The sequence below is a fragment of the Mobula birostris genome, chromosome 17, assembly GCF_030028105.1.
Source record: "Mobula birostris isolate sMobBir1 chromosome 17, sMobBir1.hap1, whole genome shotgun sequence".
Taxonomy (NCBI): Eukaryota; Metazoa; Chordata; class Chondrichthyes; order Myliobatiformes; family Myliobatidae; genus Mobula; species Mobula birostris.
In genome coordinates, this window is record NC_092386.1 from 43,817,202 (window position 1) to 43,834,901 (window position 17,700).

A 17,700-nucleotide genomic window follows, 5' to 3' on the forward strand; every position below is an offset into this window, starting at 1 on the left:
TTCAATTCAAATGCATGTAAATCTTAATCCTGAGAATCCTCCCCAGCAGCTTCCCTGACGCTGATGTGCAGCTCACTGGTCTATCATTTCCTATTATTATTCTTATTACCCTTCTTGAACAGCATTGGCTATTTTCCATTCTCAAGTGAGGATACAAAAATCTTAATCACACGACCAATAATCTCTTTTGCTTCTTTCATTAACATGGGATATGTCCCATCAGGCCCTGGGATTTATAAATCCTGATGCTCTTCAAAATACCAAATGATACTTCCTTCCTGATCTTAAAATGCCCTAGGATATTAGCATGCTCCACACTTCTCTCACTAACCTTCATATTGTTCTCCTTAGTGAATACTGGTGCAAAGTACTCATTTAGTAGTTCAACCATATTCTCTGACTCCATGCATAAACTCCCTCCTTTATCTGAAGATAAAGAGGCAGCACAGCAGTGTAGCAGTTAGCGCAACATTATTAAGCGCCAGTGACGGGGTTCAATTCTGCTGCTGTCTGTAAGGAGTTTGTACATTTTCTGGGTGATCCAGTTTCCTTCCACATTCCAAAGACGTACAAGTTAGAAGGTTAATTGGACATATGGGTGCAATTGGGCAGTGCAGGCTCACTGAGCCCAAAGGCCCTGTTACTGTGCTGTCTCTCTAGACAATAAAATATAAAGCTTGAGTCTTCTTACCTAGTTATCCTCTTGATTTTAATGTAAGTTTAAAATACCGTGGTATTTTCTTTAATGCTGCTTGCCAAGGATATGTTGTGGTCCCATTTGGGCATCCTAGTATCTTGCTTGAGCTCTTTCCTGCATATTGCTCTAGGACCCTGTCTTCTTTTTGCATCATAAGCCTTACATACATTTCCTTTTTAAGTAGGTTCATAACTTCTCTCATTAGCCAAGATTCCCCTCCCTGGCTACTTTCATTGTCCTTCCTGCTTACTGGAACATGCCGGTTTTGAGCTTTGATTATCTAGTCTTTAAATAACTCCCACATGTCATACATGGACTTGCTTGATAATAGCCACTCCCAATCAACTCTCGCAGTTGCTGTCAAACAGTGTCATAGTTTTGCCTCTCCCAATTTAGTACTTTCCCAGCGGGAATAGACTTATCTTTATTCATAACTATTTTAAAACAAGGAGTAATGATCAATATTCTTAAAATAATGTCCCACTGAAAGGTCAATCAACTGTCCAGGCTCATTTCCCAAAACAAGTTCCAATATAGGCTCTCCTCTAGTTGAACTACTCATGTACTGTTTCAAGAAACACTCTTCGATGCACTGAAAAATTCTGGCCCATCTAAGCCTCTTGTTAAGGTAACTCCAGTCAATATTGGGGAAGTTTAGTCACCTACCATAATAACCATGTTGATTTTACATCTTTCCACAACAAGCTTTCATATATGTGCCCCTCTATCCCCTAGTGATTACTGGGAGGCTGATTATATAACCCATCTGAATTATTACATCTTCTTATTCTTGAGTTCTATCCACTTTACCACAGTGAATGAGCCCTCCAGTATGTCCTCCCAGATTAGTAATTCAACTCCACCAACCCCCTAACCTTCCTGTCTATCTTGTTGAAAACATTGAAACACAGGAATGTACTGCCAGTCCTGTTGTCCTCATTACCAAGTATCTGTTATGGCTACAACATAAGAATTTCACACACTGATCTATGTTCTGCATTTAATTAGCTTACCCATAATACTCCTTGTACTAAAATAAAAACACATGTCCATCACGTTCATTAACCTGGTTCCACCATTTAAACTTAATCTTCATAATAGCTATCTTCCCCTCAGCCTCTCCACCTATTGCTCCTGTGCTCTTTCCTTACCACCCTGTCACTCTAGGTTGAGTTGCACTACCAAATTTCCCAATAATTATATTGGTTTTCCTCTGGTTCAGGTGCAACCCCTCCCTCTTGTACAAGTCCCACCTGCCCTGGAAGGGTGCCCAATAATCTGTACCTAAACCTCTCCCACTTGCACCAGCTCCTTAGAGATATTGAAATGCACTATATTTTTATCTTTGCTCACTATTGTATAGTACAAGTGAGATTACAACTCTGAAAATCCTTTATAATTCACTACACAACTCCCTAAAATCAGTTTGCAAGGCATTATCTCCTTCCTGCTTATGACATTAGTTCCCATATGGACCACTATCTCCAGCTGAACACTCTCCAATTTCTGAACGTCTTCTACCCACTCTTGTCCCTGACACCAAGAATGCAACACACCATGTTGAAGTGTTGCTTGTCTCCTAACTATCAAGTATCACTATTGCTCTGTCTAAATTCACTTCTCCCTGCTGAGTCTCAGAGGGGCCATTGTGCCACTGACCTTGCTGCTGCTGCTGCTTTACTCTGAAAAGCCACTTCCCCTCCCCTGCAGTATACAGAGATAAAATTCAAGTCCCAATAGCTGCAATATTACAGACAGAAAATGAAGCACAGTTCTTCAGTGTACCTACAGCAACATTAGAGCAAGTGTACTCTAATAAAATAAAGAAAGGTAAAAGTGGTGACTTAAAGTGCCAGGCAGCTGGAAGTCTGGGGTCACCCTTGTTGGCAGAATTTAAGTTCTCTACAAAGCAGTCAACCAATCTGTGTTTGCTTTCTCCAAAGTAAAGAAAACCGATTGTGAGCACTGAATGCAATATATTAAACTGGAAAAAGTGCAAGTGAATTGCTGAAACACGTGGAATGATTGTTTGGATGCCTGGATAATGTAAGGATGAGCTAAACTGACATGTGTTGCTGCTGTTGTGGATGCTCAAGAGTGGTTGCTGTTCCTGTGGAAGTTTCCAGAGTTTAATTGCCAGTCACCTTAATTCTCTGACTATCCTCTCTGCCTTTGACCTTCAGGATGCTGCAGCAATCCCCATATGGGCACTTTGCAGCTCTTGGGACTCATTAATACACTCAACGGTCTTAGAAAACCTTTTTAAATTGAACATTTCAGATACAAATTATCCCTTTTCTCTTCTATGTATAACTATTGTTATTTTAAAGACAACTTTATTGGCTACCCTAATACAATCATTTCCTATGTCCTTTCCACCCTTCCCTCTACCTGCAGTTTAAAACATGATAGTTCTTATGAACTTTTCCAGTTCTGATGAAGGGTCATTAATCTGAAACATTTGACTGTTTCTCTCTCCAAGGACTGCTGCTGACCTACTGAATGCACTTGGTATTTTCTGTCTTATAAGGACAGTGACACAAATTAGTGGTTTAGCAACTATATATCTCGTCTATATACTACTAAAACTCTTATACTCTGTCCGTCTGTTTGTGACCTCCAATTAGCGCAAACGGTGCATTACAGCGGTACTTTTTTGGCTAAATCGAATTAAAATGCGCTAACTTACAGAATGCACACAAAGTTCAGGGTTATATATTAGTATAAAATTGCTCATTCGCCAAAAATTAAGGTCTCGGCCTGAAACGTGGACTGCACCTCTTCTTAGAGATGCTGCCTGGCCTGCTGCGTTCACCAGCAACTTTTATGTGTGAGGCTGGTTTTAAACCCGAGAGCCAACCCATCTCCATGGAAATCGGGACGCGACAGCCCGACGCATGCGCACGGCCAGTCTCAGCAGCGACACCTACCGGAGCGAAAGGGCAGGGCAGCTCTATTTGGAGGGGTCACATTCTGCTATCTCCATCAGCATGTGCAGGATCGGGACAGATCTAACTGAGATCAGTAATCCCATCAATACGACATAATTAAATCTTATTGTAATGACGTACTTCCAGACACCCATAAAACACTTTGCTGCAGTCAAAGGACAGCGGTGACTATATCACGTCCATTTAGGAGAGCACGAGCCACATCATCAAGAATAATCAGCATCCTTTGGTATTACTGCTTCGCATCTTCTATCTAGCATTAGGGTAAAAAAAAAATGGTCAGCCTAATTATGCCGCGTGGAAAGGGAAGGGGGACATTATGGTCAAGAGATGATGCCAAACGTCGTCGGAAAGCGGTAAGGAGAGGGAGAGAACAAGAATCGGATGTGGCCAGGGCCGCACGACTCCAGGATCAAAGAGTCAGGACAAAAAAAGATGAGAGGAGACAAACGAGGAGAGGCATACACGTCTCCAGGATCAAAGACAAAACAGCAGAAGAGATGAAGAGACGGGGATGAAAGGACTGTACGTCTCCAAGATAACAACGGTGGCAGAAAAACCAGAAATGATGCCATTAAAAGTGTCCTTCGTTAAACGAGGAGCAGCTATATTTACTTTGCTATGCGTTGTTCTTCTTTAATAAACTGAGGTTTTCTACTTCAGTTTCCAAAACAAGGCGATACCAATAGCATTCAGGAACATTTAATGTTCATTCTGCTCACATCAGACTGCACTACCCTTCTCTCAAAGGGTGTCCCAACGGGTCACCCCGTTGTCTAGTCTATCTTATTAGCAGCTCACAAAAGTCAACACTGTTGCACATATTCAAATAGTGACATTGAGGTCTTTTACATGCACCTGAGGAAAGTTGGTGCTGTGAGATACAGGGACTCCAAATTTTAAAAGATTATTTCAAATTAAGAATGTTTGTTGCAGAAAGGCAAGCTGCAGCTAGTTAATTCAAATACTACTAGTCTTCCAAAGAAAAACTTTCCCGCAGTAATCGAGCAGATACATTGTTTTAAGGATACAGCTGCCTCTTTACAGCACATACTCACTGGAGATTTGTTTTGCAAATGTACAAGGCAAATCTCCCCTGATTACACTTCCAAGATAATTTATCAATGAAGAGAGTCTTGTTGGAGCTACATGATCGCACAAGGTGTGTTGTGTGCAGTTCTGATCACCCTATTATAGGAAGGGTGTGGAGACTGGAAACGTTGCTCAGAGATTTACCACGATACTACCTAGATTTGAGGGTATGAACTATAAGGAAAACTGGGACAAATATGAGTCGTTTTCCTAGACATTGGAGCCTGAGAGGAGAATTAAAATTGTGAGAGGCATAGATAGCGTAGACAGAATCTTTTTCACAGGGTAAAAATGTTTTTAAGGCGGGGTGGGTAAGCTTTGTAAGCCAAGAGTGATGGGTATGGGTTATCACGGTAATTGTGGAAGCAAACAGTTTGGTCGAGTTTAAGACGCTTTCAGATACACACATAAGTAAATGGAGGTATACGGATGATGCACAGGAGATGGCATCAAGATCAACACAATATGGGCCGAATGCTTAGTGCTGTACAGTTATATGTTCCGCTTCGTTCCAGTGATACTCCTTTGAAACTCGCCAATAGAATATAAATTCGAGAGCCACGCAGAAATAGTTTTAACTGTTCTGATGGGAAAATAGACGAGTAAAAGACTTTAAAAAGTAACGGGAAGCATTCATGGGGAAAGGGAAAACCATATTCTTTGACACACCATTTTCAATAGGCGTGTAAGTGGAGCTGATATCGTTCCCGTCTTACCCGCTTTTCTTTGTCCCTCACTCCAAATAACACAAGTTACTGGTTCCAATCATCGTCATAAACAACAAACGTCATCAATCAAGCCGTTCACGCCTTGGAATCCGTTCTTGCTAGTCGTCAGACCTGATTGTTGAGTGTTACGGAAGTCATTTCTGGCAGGGTTGTAGCTTGCGGCTACTGGCTCATTTATCTCCCCGTTGTAAAGTTTAGGGAATCCCGCTCAAGGACTTCAGAGTCTCTTTACAGCGGTTGTTATAGCCGGAGTTGGTAATGATCCCACTACCTATTAAATCCTACCAATAGCATGCACCTCTAAAGCCTCTGACAACCAAGTCCAGCTCCTGGCTTTCACGTGAGGCTCAGCTACTAAGCCCAACAGAACAGTTTCTACTGACAGGAGAAGGGGCAAAGGTGGGTTAGTGGCTCCTTAAAACCAGTCGTTTCGGGCAGATGGGACTCAGCAGCTGCGGTTGGCAGCTCATCTCAGAGAAGGAAAACCAATTCTTCATCCATATATTTATCTGCCAAATCATCCTATTCTTATCCTCACTGGCTTGCGGCACAAGTAGCAATCCAGAAATTGCTTCTTGCGAGGTCCCGCTTTTCAGCTTTTTATGCAACTCCTTATATTATCTCTTCAGGGCTTCATCCCTTTTCTTACCTGTCGTTGATAGAAATATGTGCCAAAACTTCCAGCTATTCACCCTGCCCCCCACCTCCGCTTTAGAATGACGTGGACCCAATCAGAGTCTGACTCTGACCCTGGAACTTGAGAGGCAACATAACATTCAGGAATCTCTTTTACAACCACAGACTCTCCTGTCTGCTCCTCTTAAATATGGAATTCCCTATCATTACTGTCCATGTATCCCATTTCCTTACCTGACAGTCACAGAGCGACCTGCCTCCTGCAACTTCGGGTACCTACCTCCCTGTAACTCCTATCTATCACCTCCTCATTCACCCATATGAGCCAAAGGTCATCCATCTGCAGCTCAAGTTTCCCAGAACTGTTTGTAAAGAGCTGCAGCTGGATGCACCTCATGCAGATGTAGTTATCAAGGAGACTGGAGGGCCCACATCTCATAGAAAGGACATACCACAGGCAACTAGACCTATTCTCACTGCAGTAGCTTTCTATGCCCACCGAAAGGTCCAGAAAGCCCCTGAGCTTTTTAAATCTTGCACTGCCTCACCACAAGTTAAGCAAGGGCCATAAGACTGGATTCCAGGAAAATATTCAGTGTAATTTTTCTATAGTCATACTCTTAACAGAACAACTTATAAATTGTTTAAAGCACTGCCAACTTTGCATGATTTTCTTGAATTTTCTTACATGTAATATTTTCAGTGACATTTTTCCCATGACATGTTGCAGCTTTATAAAACTGTGGTTAGACCACATCAGGATTATTACATTCACTTCTGGTCACATTACAGGAAGGATGTGGAGGCTTAGAGGAGGGTACAGAAGAGATTTACCACCATGCTAACTGGATCAGAAGGCATGAGGGTTGTTTTCCCTTGAATGGTAGAAGCTGATGAAAAGCCTTCGATAAGCTTTCATGAAGGGTCTCAGCCCAAAACGTCCACTCTTTATTCCTTTCCATAGACGCTGCCTAATTTGCTGAATTCCTCTAGTGGTTACCTTGATATAAGTTTGTAAAATTGTGAAAGCCAAAGCTAGACAATAGTAATTTTTTAAAATTAGGGTTGAAATGTCTGAACTAGAGGGCATATGTTTAAAGTGAGGGGGAGAGTTCAAAGAAATGGTGGGTGGCTGGAATGCTCTGCCATATCTGGTGGCAATATGATATAGGCACTTAACAGGCTCTGAGGCACATAAATATACAGAGAATGGAGGGAGAGAGAGACCATGTATGGGCAGAAGAGATTAGTTTATTTAGCTGTCATTACCTTCATTTGTTCAGCACAGCATCTAGAGGCCTTTTCCTATATTACCAACCACGCTGTATATTTAAGAAATAGGAGCAGGAGGGCAGTCAATAAAATTATGGCTGATCTGATCATGGACTCATCTCCACCTACCGGCCTTTCCCCTATTAACTCTTAATTCCCTTACTATGCATAAATCTATCCAATCTTGTCTTAAATATATTTACTGAGGTAGCCTCCACTGCTTCGTAAGGCAGAGAATTCCACATATTCACCACTCTTTGGGAAAAGCAGTTCCTCATCTCCATCCTAAATTTACTCCCCCAAATCTTGAGGCTATGTCCCCTAGTTCAAATCTCAACTACGAGTAGAAACAACTTTCCTGCCTCTATCTTATCTATCCTTTTCATAATTTTCTATGTTTCTATAAGATCTCCTCTCTTTCTTCTGAATTCCAGCGAGTACAGTCCCGGGCGACTCAATCTCTCCTCATAGTCTAACCCCCTCATCCCTGGAATCAACCTGGTGAACCTCCTCTGCACTGCCTCCAAAGCCAGTATATCCTTCCTCAAGTAAGGAGAGCAGAATTGAACACAGCACTCCAGGTATGGCCTCACCAGTACCCTGTGCAGTTGTAGCATAACCTCCCTGCTCTTAAATTCAGTCCCTCTAGCAATGAAGGCCGACATTCCACTTGCCTTCTTGATAGCCTGCTGCACCTGCAAACTAACCTTTTGCGATTCATGCACAAGCACTCCCAAGTCCTTCTGCACAGCAGCATGCTGCAGTCTTTTCCCATTTAAATGATAATCTGATCTTTCATTTTCCCTTCCAAAGTGGATGACCTCGCATTTACCAACATAGTACTCCATCTGCCAGACCCTTGCCCACTCACTTAAACTATCTATATCCCTCTGCAGACTCTCCGTATCCCCTGCACAATTTGTATTTCCACTCATTTTAATGTCATCAGCAAACTTCGATACACTACCTCCCTGTAATTAATATTTAATTATGGTTTTGTGCTAGTTGTGGGAACAGGTTATGATACATTCATCAAACACCAATTTTAAGTTATCTGTGGATAATCAGAATGCTTTCACAGCTCAGGTCTCTTTTGTGCTAAAATTATTACAATGAAGCACTGCTAACTACAATGAAAATTTCATATATAGATTAATTCTATGTAAATAAATTCTACTCATTGTTCTGAAAACAGGTAATTGTACTTACTGATTTTCCGTACTAAAATTAATTCTAGCTGATTATGAAGTTGCAAATATCAGCTTTTCTATTTTCCTTACTGATTTTTAATTTAAGTTAAAATGACATTTGAATGTCAGATAGTTTCATACAGCAATCAGAATGAGTTCTAATGTAAAGGAAACCAATGTTATGGGAGATTCTTTCTAATATTTATTTCAGTAGAAAATAAAGCTACTTCATTTTATGTAAAACAACACTGAAGATATGTCAATATCTCACTTTGTTAGGTTTCCTTATCGGCATAAAAGCAATTTTACTGAAATTCAAAACTTGCACGTGAAACAATAACATTAAACTTCCCACACAAATTAAAAGAAGCTCACAGAGGACCAAAAGATTAAACATTTTTTTAATAATTAGATGCAAAATTAAGTGGTTTACATTATAAAGATGAAAAGCTAGAAAGTTACAGTGCCTTGAAAAAGGATTCAGCCCCCAGCCCTTTGTTCACATAAATGAGTATTATAACCAGGAATTTTGATCAATTTAAATGAGAATTTTTATTTGTGAATCATATGCTCCTTCCCCCACCCCACCCACAGTAGAGCCCTAAAAAACAGGGAAAATTATAAAGCATAAAAAACTAAAAACTCAAAAACTAAAATGTCAATAGTTCAAAAGTATTCATCTCCCTTTACTCAGTGCTTGGCAGAACCACCTCTCACAGATATTACAGCCAGTAGTCTTTTCTGAATGAGTCTCTTTTAGCTTTGCACTATCTGATGGAGCTAGATTTGCCCATTCTTCCTTGCAAAATTGTTCAAGCTGTGCCAGGTTATTTGGGGAGCAGTGGTGGACAGCAAAGTTGAGGCCTTGCCCGTGATGTTCGATCGGGTTAGGGTCAGGACTCTGACTGGGCTACTCAAGGACGTCAATTTTCTTCATTTGAAGCCACTCATGGTTGCTCTGGCAGTGTGCTTTGGGTCATTTGTCCAGCTGAAACATGAACTTCCTCCCTAGTTTAAGCGTTCTGGCAGAGGCTAGAGGGTTTTTATCTGGGATATCTCTGTATTTAGCAACTTTCATTTTCTCAATTCTGACCAGATTTTCAATCACTGCTGCTGAAAAGCACCTCCTTAGCATCATGCTACCTCCACCATACTTTACAGTAGGGATGGTGTTATGTGGGTTGATGCACAGTGTTAGATGTATGCCAAAAGTACCGCTTAAGCATGGAGCCAAGAAAGTTCCACTTTCATCTCAATAGACCATGGTATCTTCCACATCTTTACAGCATCTTCTAAGTGATGCATGGCAAAATCTTTTTGTGCAAGGCTGTAAGAGATTGTGGAGGCATGAACTTCATCTCCAGTTGCAGCCACTGACTTCTGCAGCTCACTTGGATTGCTGTTGGTGTCACAGTGGCCTCTCCTACAAGTGGCATTCTACTCCAGCAGCTAAGTTTAGAGGGACGGCCTGACCTAGGCAGAATGGCTGGGATTTCATATTTTTTCCACTTTTTCATGATGGACTGCATTTGAGGTGGTCTTGTACCCTTCCCCAGATTTGTGCTTCTCCATGATCATTTCTCTGACTTATCTGGAATGCTGTTTTGTCTTCATTTTGGTTTGTCCCATTGAAAATCTACCATAATGTTGGACCTTACAAAGAAAGGGCGTATTTATTCATTGAAAACAGGAGATCCTCCAAATTTCTACATCAACAAATTTGGACCTAAGGATACTTAGTGTAGTAATTACAAAGGGGGTGAATATTTTTTCAACCTCACAATTTTGGTTTTTAATTTTTAGTAAATTGGTGACAGGCTTTGTATTTTTCCTTTTGATTTGACATGATGCACTATATTTTGTAGATTAGCTCAAAAACCCTACTTCAATACACTTAAGATTTAGAAAACGAGACAGTAAAATCTGAAAATAGTTGGTGGGGCTGAATACTTTTTCCAAGGCACTTTATCATGTTTACAGGAAAGATACAAGTGTGGATAGAAGATTGGCTGACTGGCAGGAGGTGAATAGTGGGAATAAAGGTGGTCTACTGTAGATGGCTGCTAGTGACTAGTGGTGCCTTGCACGGATCAGTTTAGGAGTACTTGTACAGGGTTCCCTAAAGGTTAACTTGCAGGTTGAATTAGTGATAAAGAAGCAAATGCAATGTTGGCACTAATTTCAGGAGAACTAGAATATAAGAGCAAGAATGTTATGCTGAGGCTTTATAAGATATTGGCCAGACCACACTTGGGAGTATTGAGAGCAGTTTGGGCACCTTGTGTAAGAAAAAGATGTGCTGGCATTCGAGAGGGTCCAGAGGAAATTCACAAGAAAGATTCTGGGAGTGAAAGGGTTAATGCAGAGGAGCTTTAGTTTTGGCTCTGGACCTGTACTTGCTGGAATGATGGAGGATCTCATTGAACTCTATCAAATATTAAAAAAGCTAAGATAGAATGGATGTTGAGAGGATGTTTCCTATAGTGGGTGAGTTTGGACCCGATGGCACAGCCTCAGAATAAGAGTGAATCTGTGGAATTCATTGCTCGGACAGCCAAGTCTGGAGGCCAAGTCATTAGCACATTTAATGTGGAGTTTGTAGGTTCTTGCCTGATCAGGACATCAAAGGTTACAGGGAGAAGGCAGGAGAATGGGGTTGAGAGTGATACAAATAAGCCATGATGGAATATTGGAGAAAACTTGAGAGGCCAAATGGCTGATTTCTACTCCCATATCTTATGGGTTTATCCCAAAATAATTAACTTTAAAGCATTATCAGCTTGGTTTAAATGACCATACCTTGTCTGCATTCCAAAGTTACCTGAACAGAATTTTTAAAAAGTGATAAAAGAATATGGAGCAAAGAAGGAGGAAAGTGGAGGCTATAATTAAGGGGTTTATGAGGAGACAATGAGGTAAGGTAACAGTTGATCCAGTTGGCCTACCGCCAAGAAAATGAAAACACATTTTCCTTCAAAAGGATGAGATTTAGAAAATATTTTATTGTACATGCATTAAACACATTTCATCATTAACATTTCACAGTGTACCAATCTTTTAATTGATAAGATTTCAGTTCCTTTCAGAAAATATATCCCATTGTTTATGACTTTGTTTTAAATTTTCCCAAACTACAATCCTCCAATTTAACCAGAAAACAAAGTATAAATAAAATTTCAAAGGAAAATCTCACATTTTGTACGATACTGAAGAGTACTGAACACCAAGAACTACAGATACTGGAACAATGCACATAAAATGTTGGAGAAGCTCAGCAGGTCAGGCAGCATCTATAGAAATGAATGAACAGTTACATTTCAGGCCGAGACTCTTCTTCAGGACTGGAAAAGTGGGAAGGCACCAAAATAAAAAGGTAGGGGGAGGGGAAGGGAGAACTAGTTTGGTGATAGGTGACGCCAAGTAGGTGGGAAAGGTAAAGGTTTAAGAAGGAATTTGAAAAGAGAGGAAAGTAGGCCATAGGAAAAAGGGAATGAGGAGGGGTACTGAGGGAGGTGATAGGTGAGGAAGAGAGTTAAGTAATCAGAGTGGGGAATAGGAAAAGAGGGAAGGAGGTGGGAAAAATACAGTAAGGAGAAACCAATATTCATGCCATCAGGTTGGAGGTTACCTAGACAGAATATGAGATGTTGCTCCTTCACCCTGAGTGTGGCCTCATCGTGGTAAATGAGACAACCATGGATCAACATGTGGGAATGGGGATGGGGATAGGAATTAAAATGGTTGGCCACTGGGCAATTCTGCTTTTGGTGGATGGCGCAGAAGTGCTCGAAAAAGCTGTCCCCCATTTTAAGTCAGGTCTCATCAATATAGGGGAGGCCGTATCGGGAGTACAGGATACAATAGATGACCCCTACAGATTTGCAGGTGAAGTGTTGCCTCACCCAGAAGGATTGTCGGTGGTCCTGAATGGAGGTAAGACAGTAATGAATGGGCAGTGTAGTATTTCTGTTGCTTGCAGGGATATGTACCAGGAGGGAGAGGAATGAAGAAGGATGAATGGACAAGGGAATGACAGTAGGAAGTGGAGAGTGGGGGCTGGAGGTAAGGATGTGTTTTGTAGGATCCCATTGAAGGTGGAGAATCTTGCAGAGAATGATGTGTCAGATGCAGGGGCTCATGGAATGGTAGGTGAAGACAAGGGAAGTTCTATCCCTGTCAAGGTGGTGGGAAGATGAGATGAGCGTGGATGTTAAGGAATGGAGGAGATGTGAGTAAGGGGGCATCAACGAAGGAGGAAGGGTAACCTCATTCTTTGAAGGAGAAGGACGTCTCCGATATCTCTGAAAGGAAAGCCTCATTCTAGGAACAGATGTGGCAGGGATGAAGGAACTGAGAAACGGGAATAGCATTGTTACAGGCAACAGAGCGGGAAGAAGTATAGTCAAGATAGCCATGGAAGTCGGTAGGTTTATAAAAGATGTTGGTAAACTGTTTGTCTCCATATGATTATGAAGACATGTAATCCTCTTCTATTGTCATTTAGTATTGCATGCATTAAGAAATGATACATTATATGGAGGCATAGAGATCGTGAGAGGTGTCAGAAATGAATGAAGTGAATTTAAAGGCAGGGTGGAAGTTGGAGGTAAGGATGATGAAATTGATAAGCTCAGTGAGGATGCATGAAGTAGCACCAATGCACTTGTCAATGTAATGCAAGAAAAGTCGGGGACCATTACAGGGAAGGCTTGAACACGAACTGTTCTATGTAGCTAGGGCCCATGCGGATGTCCCTGGCTATCCCTTGAGTTTGGAGAAAGTGGGAGGAACTGAAGGAGAATTTGTTGAGGATGAGGATCAGTGCTGTCAGACAGAGGGTGGTGATGGTGGAGGGGAACTAGTTTGGTCTTGTGTTGAGAAAGACGCTGAGAGTTTTAAGGCCTTTTTCTTGGGGGGGGGTGGATAGAAGTATATAGGGAGTGGGCATCCATGACGAAAATGAGGTAGTCAGGGCAAGGGAACTGAAAATTGTTGAAGAGATTGTAGGCATGTGACGTATCGCGAATGTAGGTGGGAAGGGACTGAACCAACAGGGATAGAACAGAGACAAGGTATGCAGACACAAGCTCCTCGGGGCAGGAGCAGGAAGTGGAATCCTGAAAACAAAAGCAGAAAATATTGAAAATATTCAACAGGTCATAAACGTATAGAATAAGAAACAGGTCAGACCTGGGAGAGAAAAAATTTTTCACCTGCAGTGATACAGTGAAAGTGTGGGGGGGGGGCAGTGGAGGAGGAGAGCAACAAAGGGAAAAGAGAAACTCTTTGATATAGCAAAACCAACTAAGTTATTGTGGAAATGAAATAGGCAGATTTTCCTTCTTTATCCGTATTGTGTTGCTAACATCTATGGAGCATGTCCAACAGGCCAACCTATAGCAATAGAATGAAGAAGACTGGGACAAAACAACACCATAAATGGCCAGTTCTGGTACAGACAGACAGAGTGGGAAAAAAAATATATATATAATAAAGGAGAATTCACTATATTGCTCTGAAGGCTTCAGTGTTTCCAAGTAAAAAAAAATGAGGTGTGTTGTTCCTGGAGAGTGCAATAGACCTTGTTTAATGGTGCAGGAGTCCACAGACAGAAAGGTTAGTTTAGGATTGTTAATTAAATTGCCAGGCAATCAATGCTCAGGGTCACTCTTGCAGACTGTTCTTTACAACTGTAAAGAGTCAAATGGTTTAATGCTGTAACTTCTGTAAATTTTACAAGTTTGGGGGATTTGTAACTCCCCTATCTTACTTATTTATATGCAGTTCACTTTATTAAACTAATGTATTGGTCTGCTTCTAGTATTGCCTGCCGTTTTACTAACCTGTACACAATCGGCCTTCAATTTTGGTGACATCAGCACGTTCTGAGATTGAAAGCAGCATTATTTTCAATTCCAAACTTGACTTTTGCCAATTCATTAAGTTTTGCGGATCAACTATTTCTACAAATATACTTTATAAACATTAATTTTTGTTTAGTCCTAGGATTTCCAGCTGATGCGGTATCTCATTCAAGATACCTAAGTAACTTATTATCATGCATCTTTAAAAATTTAACATATCTGGAAAAACTCAATTCTTCAATTCATCGTCACAATTTGCGACAGTGAAGGAGAGTGGCTGAAGGTCAGAACCTCAAGTCCAGCACAATTCACAGTCTGCCCACAGCAGTGATTCTTGCCTTCCTATATGTTCCTGAGACTTGGACTGACATAAGCAGTTATCTCAAGACACTGGAGAGATACTGCCAGTGCTGCCTCCACAATGTTCTCCAAATCCACTGGCAGGATTAGTGAAGCAATGCTAGTGCCTTTTCCAGAGAAACATCACCATAATCGAGGCCCTGATTACACTCAGTCATCTCCAGGCAAGTTAAAATCACTCACGTGTCTTACACCAGACTCCAAAGAGAGATTTCTTGTGCAGGAACAGATCACCACGAAAATAAAAGAACACATTAAGGTATATGCTTAAAACCTCCTTGGAAAAAATATTCAACAGCCTTACTGACTCCTAAGAATCCCTGGTCCACGGACACACAAAGGTCAGAGGGAGCATTCCTAATAGCACTGAGATCCTTGAGCCCATGCCTTAGTTCTCACAGGTGGTTAGTATAAGAGGTGGAATCCGGGCAACTTGAACTACCAACTTCTTCGCTCCCCTCAAGCACCTACTATCCCAAATGTGAAACAGTCTGCAGATCCACAAAAGCATTATCATCTACTCCAGAATCTAAAGAACTGGAGTGGAAGTTAGACATCAATTCCAAGGTACCACCTAAGAATATGAGTGATGGCAATTTCAATATGACTTGTAAGCAACCTTCAGATTTCTAAGTTCCAGGTTATAGTTTGGCTGTTACAGCAGTGTTACCTTCTGCAAAGCAGGGAAGATTATGCCACAAAAAGTGCGTGTCCAGCAACATAATGATTAGCATTGCCCATCTTTCTGTCTGAAAGCCAACTGCACACTTAGTCCACAAAAACAACATGACCTCTACGGATCTTTCCAATGAGTCACCTTCACCATGTGCCATGTCTTGACCATGATTGTTCTTGGCAAATTTTTCTACCAAAGTGGTTTGCCATTGCCTTCTCTGGGCAGTGTCTTTACAGGACAGGTTATCCCAGCCATTATCAAAACTCTTTAGTGATTGTTTGCCTGGTATCAGTGGTTGCATTACTAGCACTTGTGATATGCAGCAGCTGCTCATATGACCATCCACCACCTGCTCCCATGGCTTCACGTGACCCTGACTGGGGGGCTAAGCAAGTGCTACACCTTGCCCAAGGATGATTTGCAGGCTTGTGGAAAGATGAAGCACTTTACACCTCCTTTGAGAAAAATGCCTTGAATCATAAATAAAATTCACATGAAAACCCTTTAAAGAAAATGCATATGCAGACACTGATTTATGATGTTACAGAACCTGTTTCACAATGTAAGCGGGCCAAATTTCAACAATAAAAACATGAAATATTACATGCTATGAGTCAACAGAAATTTAACACTTAAATGTAGGCACACCTAAACAGTTTAACCTAAATTAATGGATAATTTGTCTTAGTTACCAACACTGACAATTTCTTCCTGCTCCATCAATCAGTCAGATCCACATTAAACTTCAGATGCTACACAATGCTACCAACACAAGATTTCCACTAAAGAAAATACAAACTTAAAAATAATAAACAAAATATGAATCAACACATTGCAAAATCTCATGACAAAAATTATAATGTGCGCATTAAGGTACAAAATAATTAAATTTTCAATTCCTTAAAAATACACGTTATACATGTAGTTATTGAAAGTATATCTAAATATTTAAATTAGCTCAATGGTTAATATTCAAGCTACAGCTACACTGGAGGAAAAAATAGAAATTTAAAAACTACACTAAGATTTTTGATATATTAAAGAAAGAATAAATTGCAAATACCCATTGATTTACAGTCCTCTACTAAGAAGAACATCATTTTTGACCTTCCTGGTCATGAGAGTTAAATAACAAAGCAGCTTGTCTTATTGTAATATCTTCATCTCAAATGTGTTTTTACCTGATTTTTAAAAAACTGAAATGATCCAGTTCTGAACAACTCTGACATCTTCTACGAACAATCTTGAATTTTGATTTGGTGGCGATGTCGTACAGGCAAAGTACAACATAGATACTCCATTTGGGCTCCAACATCAACTTTATATTCTTGCACATTCTTAGTAGTTGGTAGTGGAGAGCGAAATCTCCAAATGGCATTAACAGTCTGGAGACTTTTGTACCAGGATCTTAAAAAAAAGTGAACTTTAGGCTTTGTTACCAAATAAACCTCCTTCTATAAAAAGAAAAAATGACTTGTGGAGCTTGAAAAAGGAACAGCAACATGGAGCTAGTTGCAGCCTATGAGTAATTCAGAATTTACATTAATAAAGCTCAATGATAAACCAGTTGTACTTTTCCAAATATCTGACTTTGACAGTGTACATTTGATAATACCAAATACAAGATTTTCTTTTTTTCAGATGAAAAGCAGTTGTATTTATCTGATCCAGGCATTTCACTCCTTGCACAGTTAATAAAGTTAACACTACCCATGGTTTGACAATTGAACAAAAAAATAGTATCTTATTCAACACAATAACTCCTTGTGCAAAATTTCCCCTCAGGAGAAAGATCCATTGTTAGTGGCTACATACCATCAGGGATGCAATTTCAGTTTCTTCTCCCTTGAAGTTACAATATAGATTCAGCTACACTCAATGGCCTAAAATGGAATATCAGTGCCTCACCACACACGACGCCCACAATAATGTTCAAGCAAATTGTTGGTTCCCATTAAACATGAAAACTTTCTCCACAACCACAGGTTCCTTTTATATTGGGATTGTGAAAGACAAATTCACTTGCAAGTTTATTTTCTGTGTAGTCCATTTCTGTTCCTAGGAGTGTCAACTGCGCTTTCTTTTCAATGAATATTCGAACACCTCAAAGAGAAAATTAAAGCATTATATGACTATCAGGGGAAAAGTTCAAATGTACATTTAGCTATTTGTATACTGTACAACAGAATTACCACTAGAATCCCCACACGCCCCAGGATCAAGTTTTGACGTCC

The 17,700-nt window shown here is 40.5% G+C and overlaps 1 protein-coding gene across 7 annotated transcripts in view; it reads right to left on the bottom strand.

The window, feature by feature from the left end:
• Nucleotides 1-17,700, bottom strand: part of isca1 (iron-sulfur cluster assembly 1) — a 39,339-nt gene that overhangs the window by 9,173 nt on the left and 12,466 nt on the right. The window contains exons 1-2 of one of the 7 annotated variants that reach the window (XM_072281618.1): nt 17,282-17,417; nt 16,648-16,873 (exon numbers count right to left, since the gene is read on the bottom strand). The exons of 1 other annotated variant lie outside the window; for it this stretch is intronic. In XM_072281618.1, coding sequence (XP_072137719.1) covers nt 16,648-16,695 — 48 coding nt within the window. In that variant the 5' untranslated portion in view covers nt 16,696-16,873; nt 17,282-17,417. Of the gene's footprint in view, nt 1-691; nt 836-3,768; nt 3,888-16,647; nt 17,570-17,700 lie in introns of those variants that run through there. 5 more of the 7 variants (XM_072281620.1, XM_072281616.1, XM_072281622.1 and 2 more) reach the window with 5 other exon arrangements.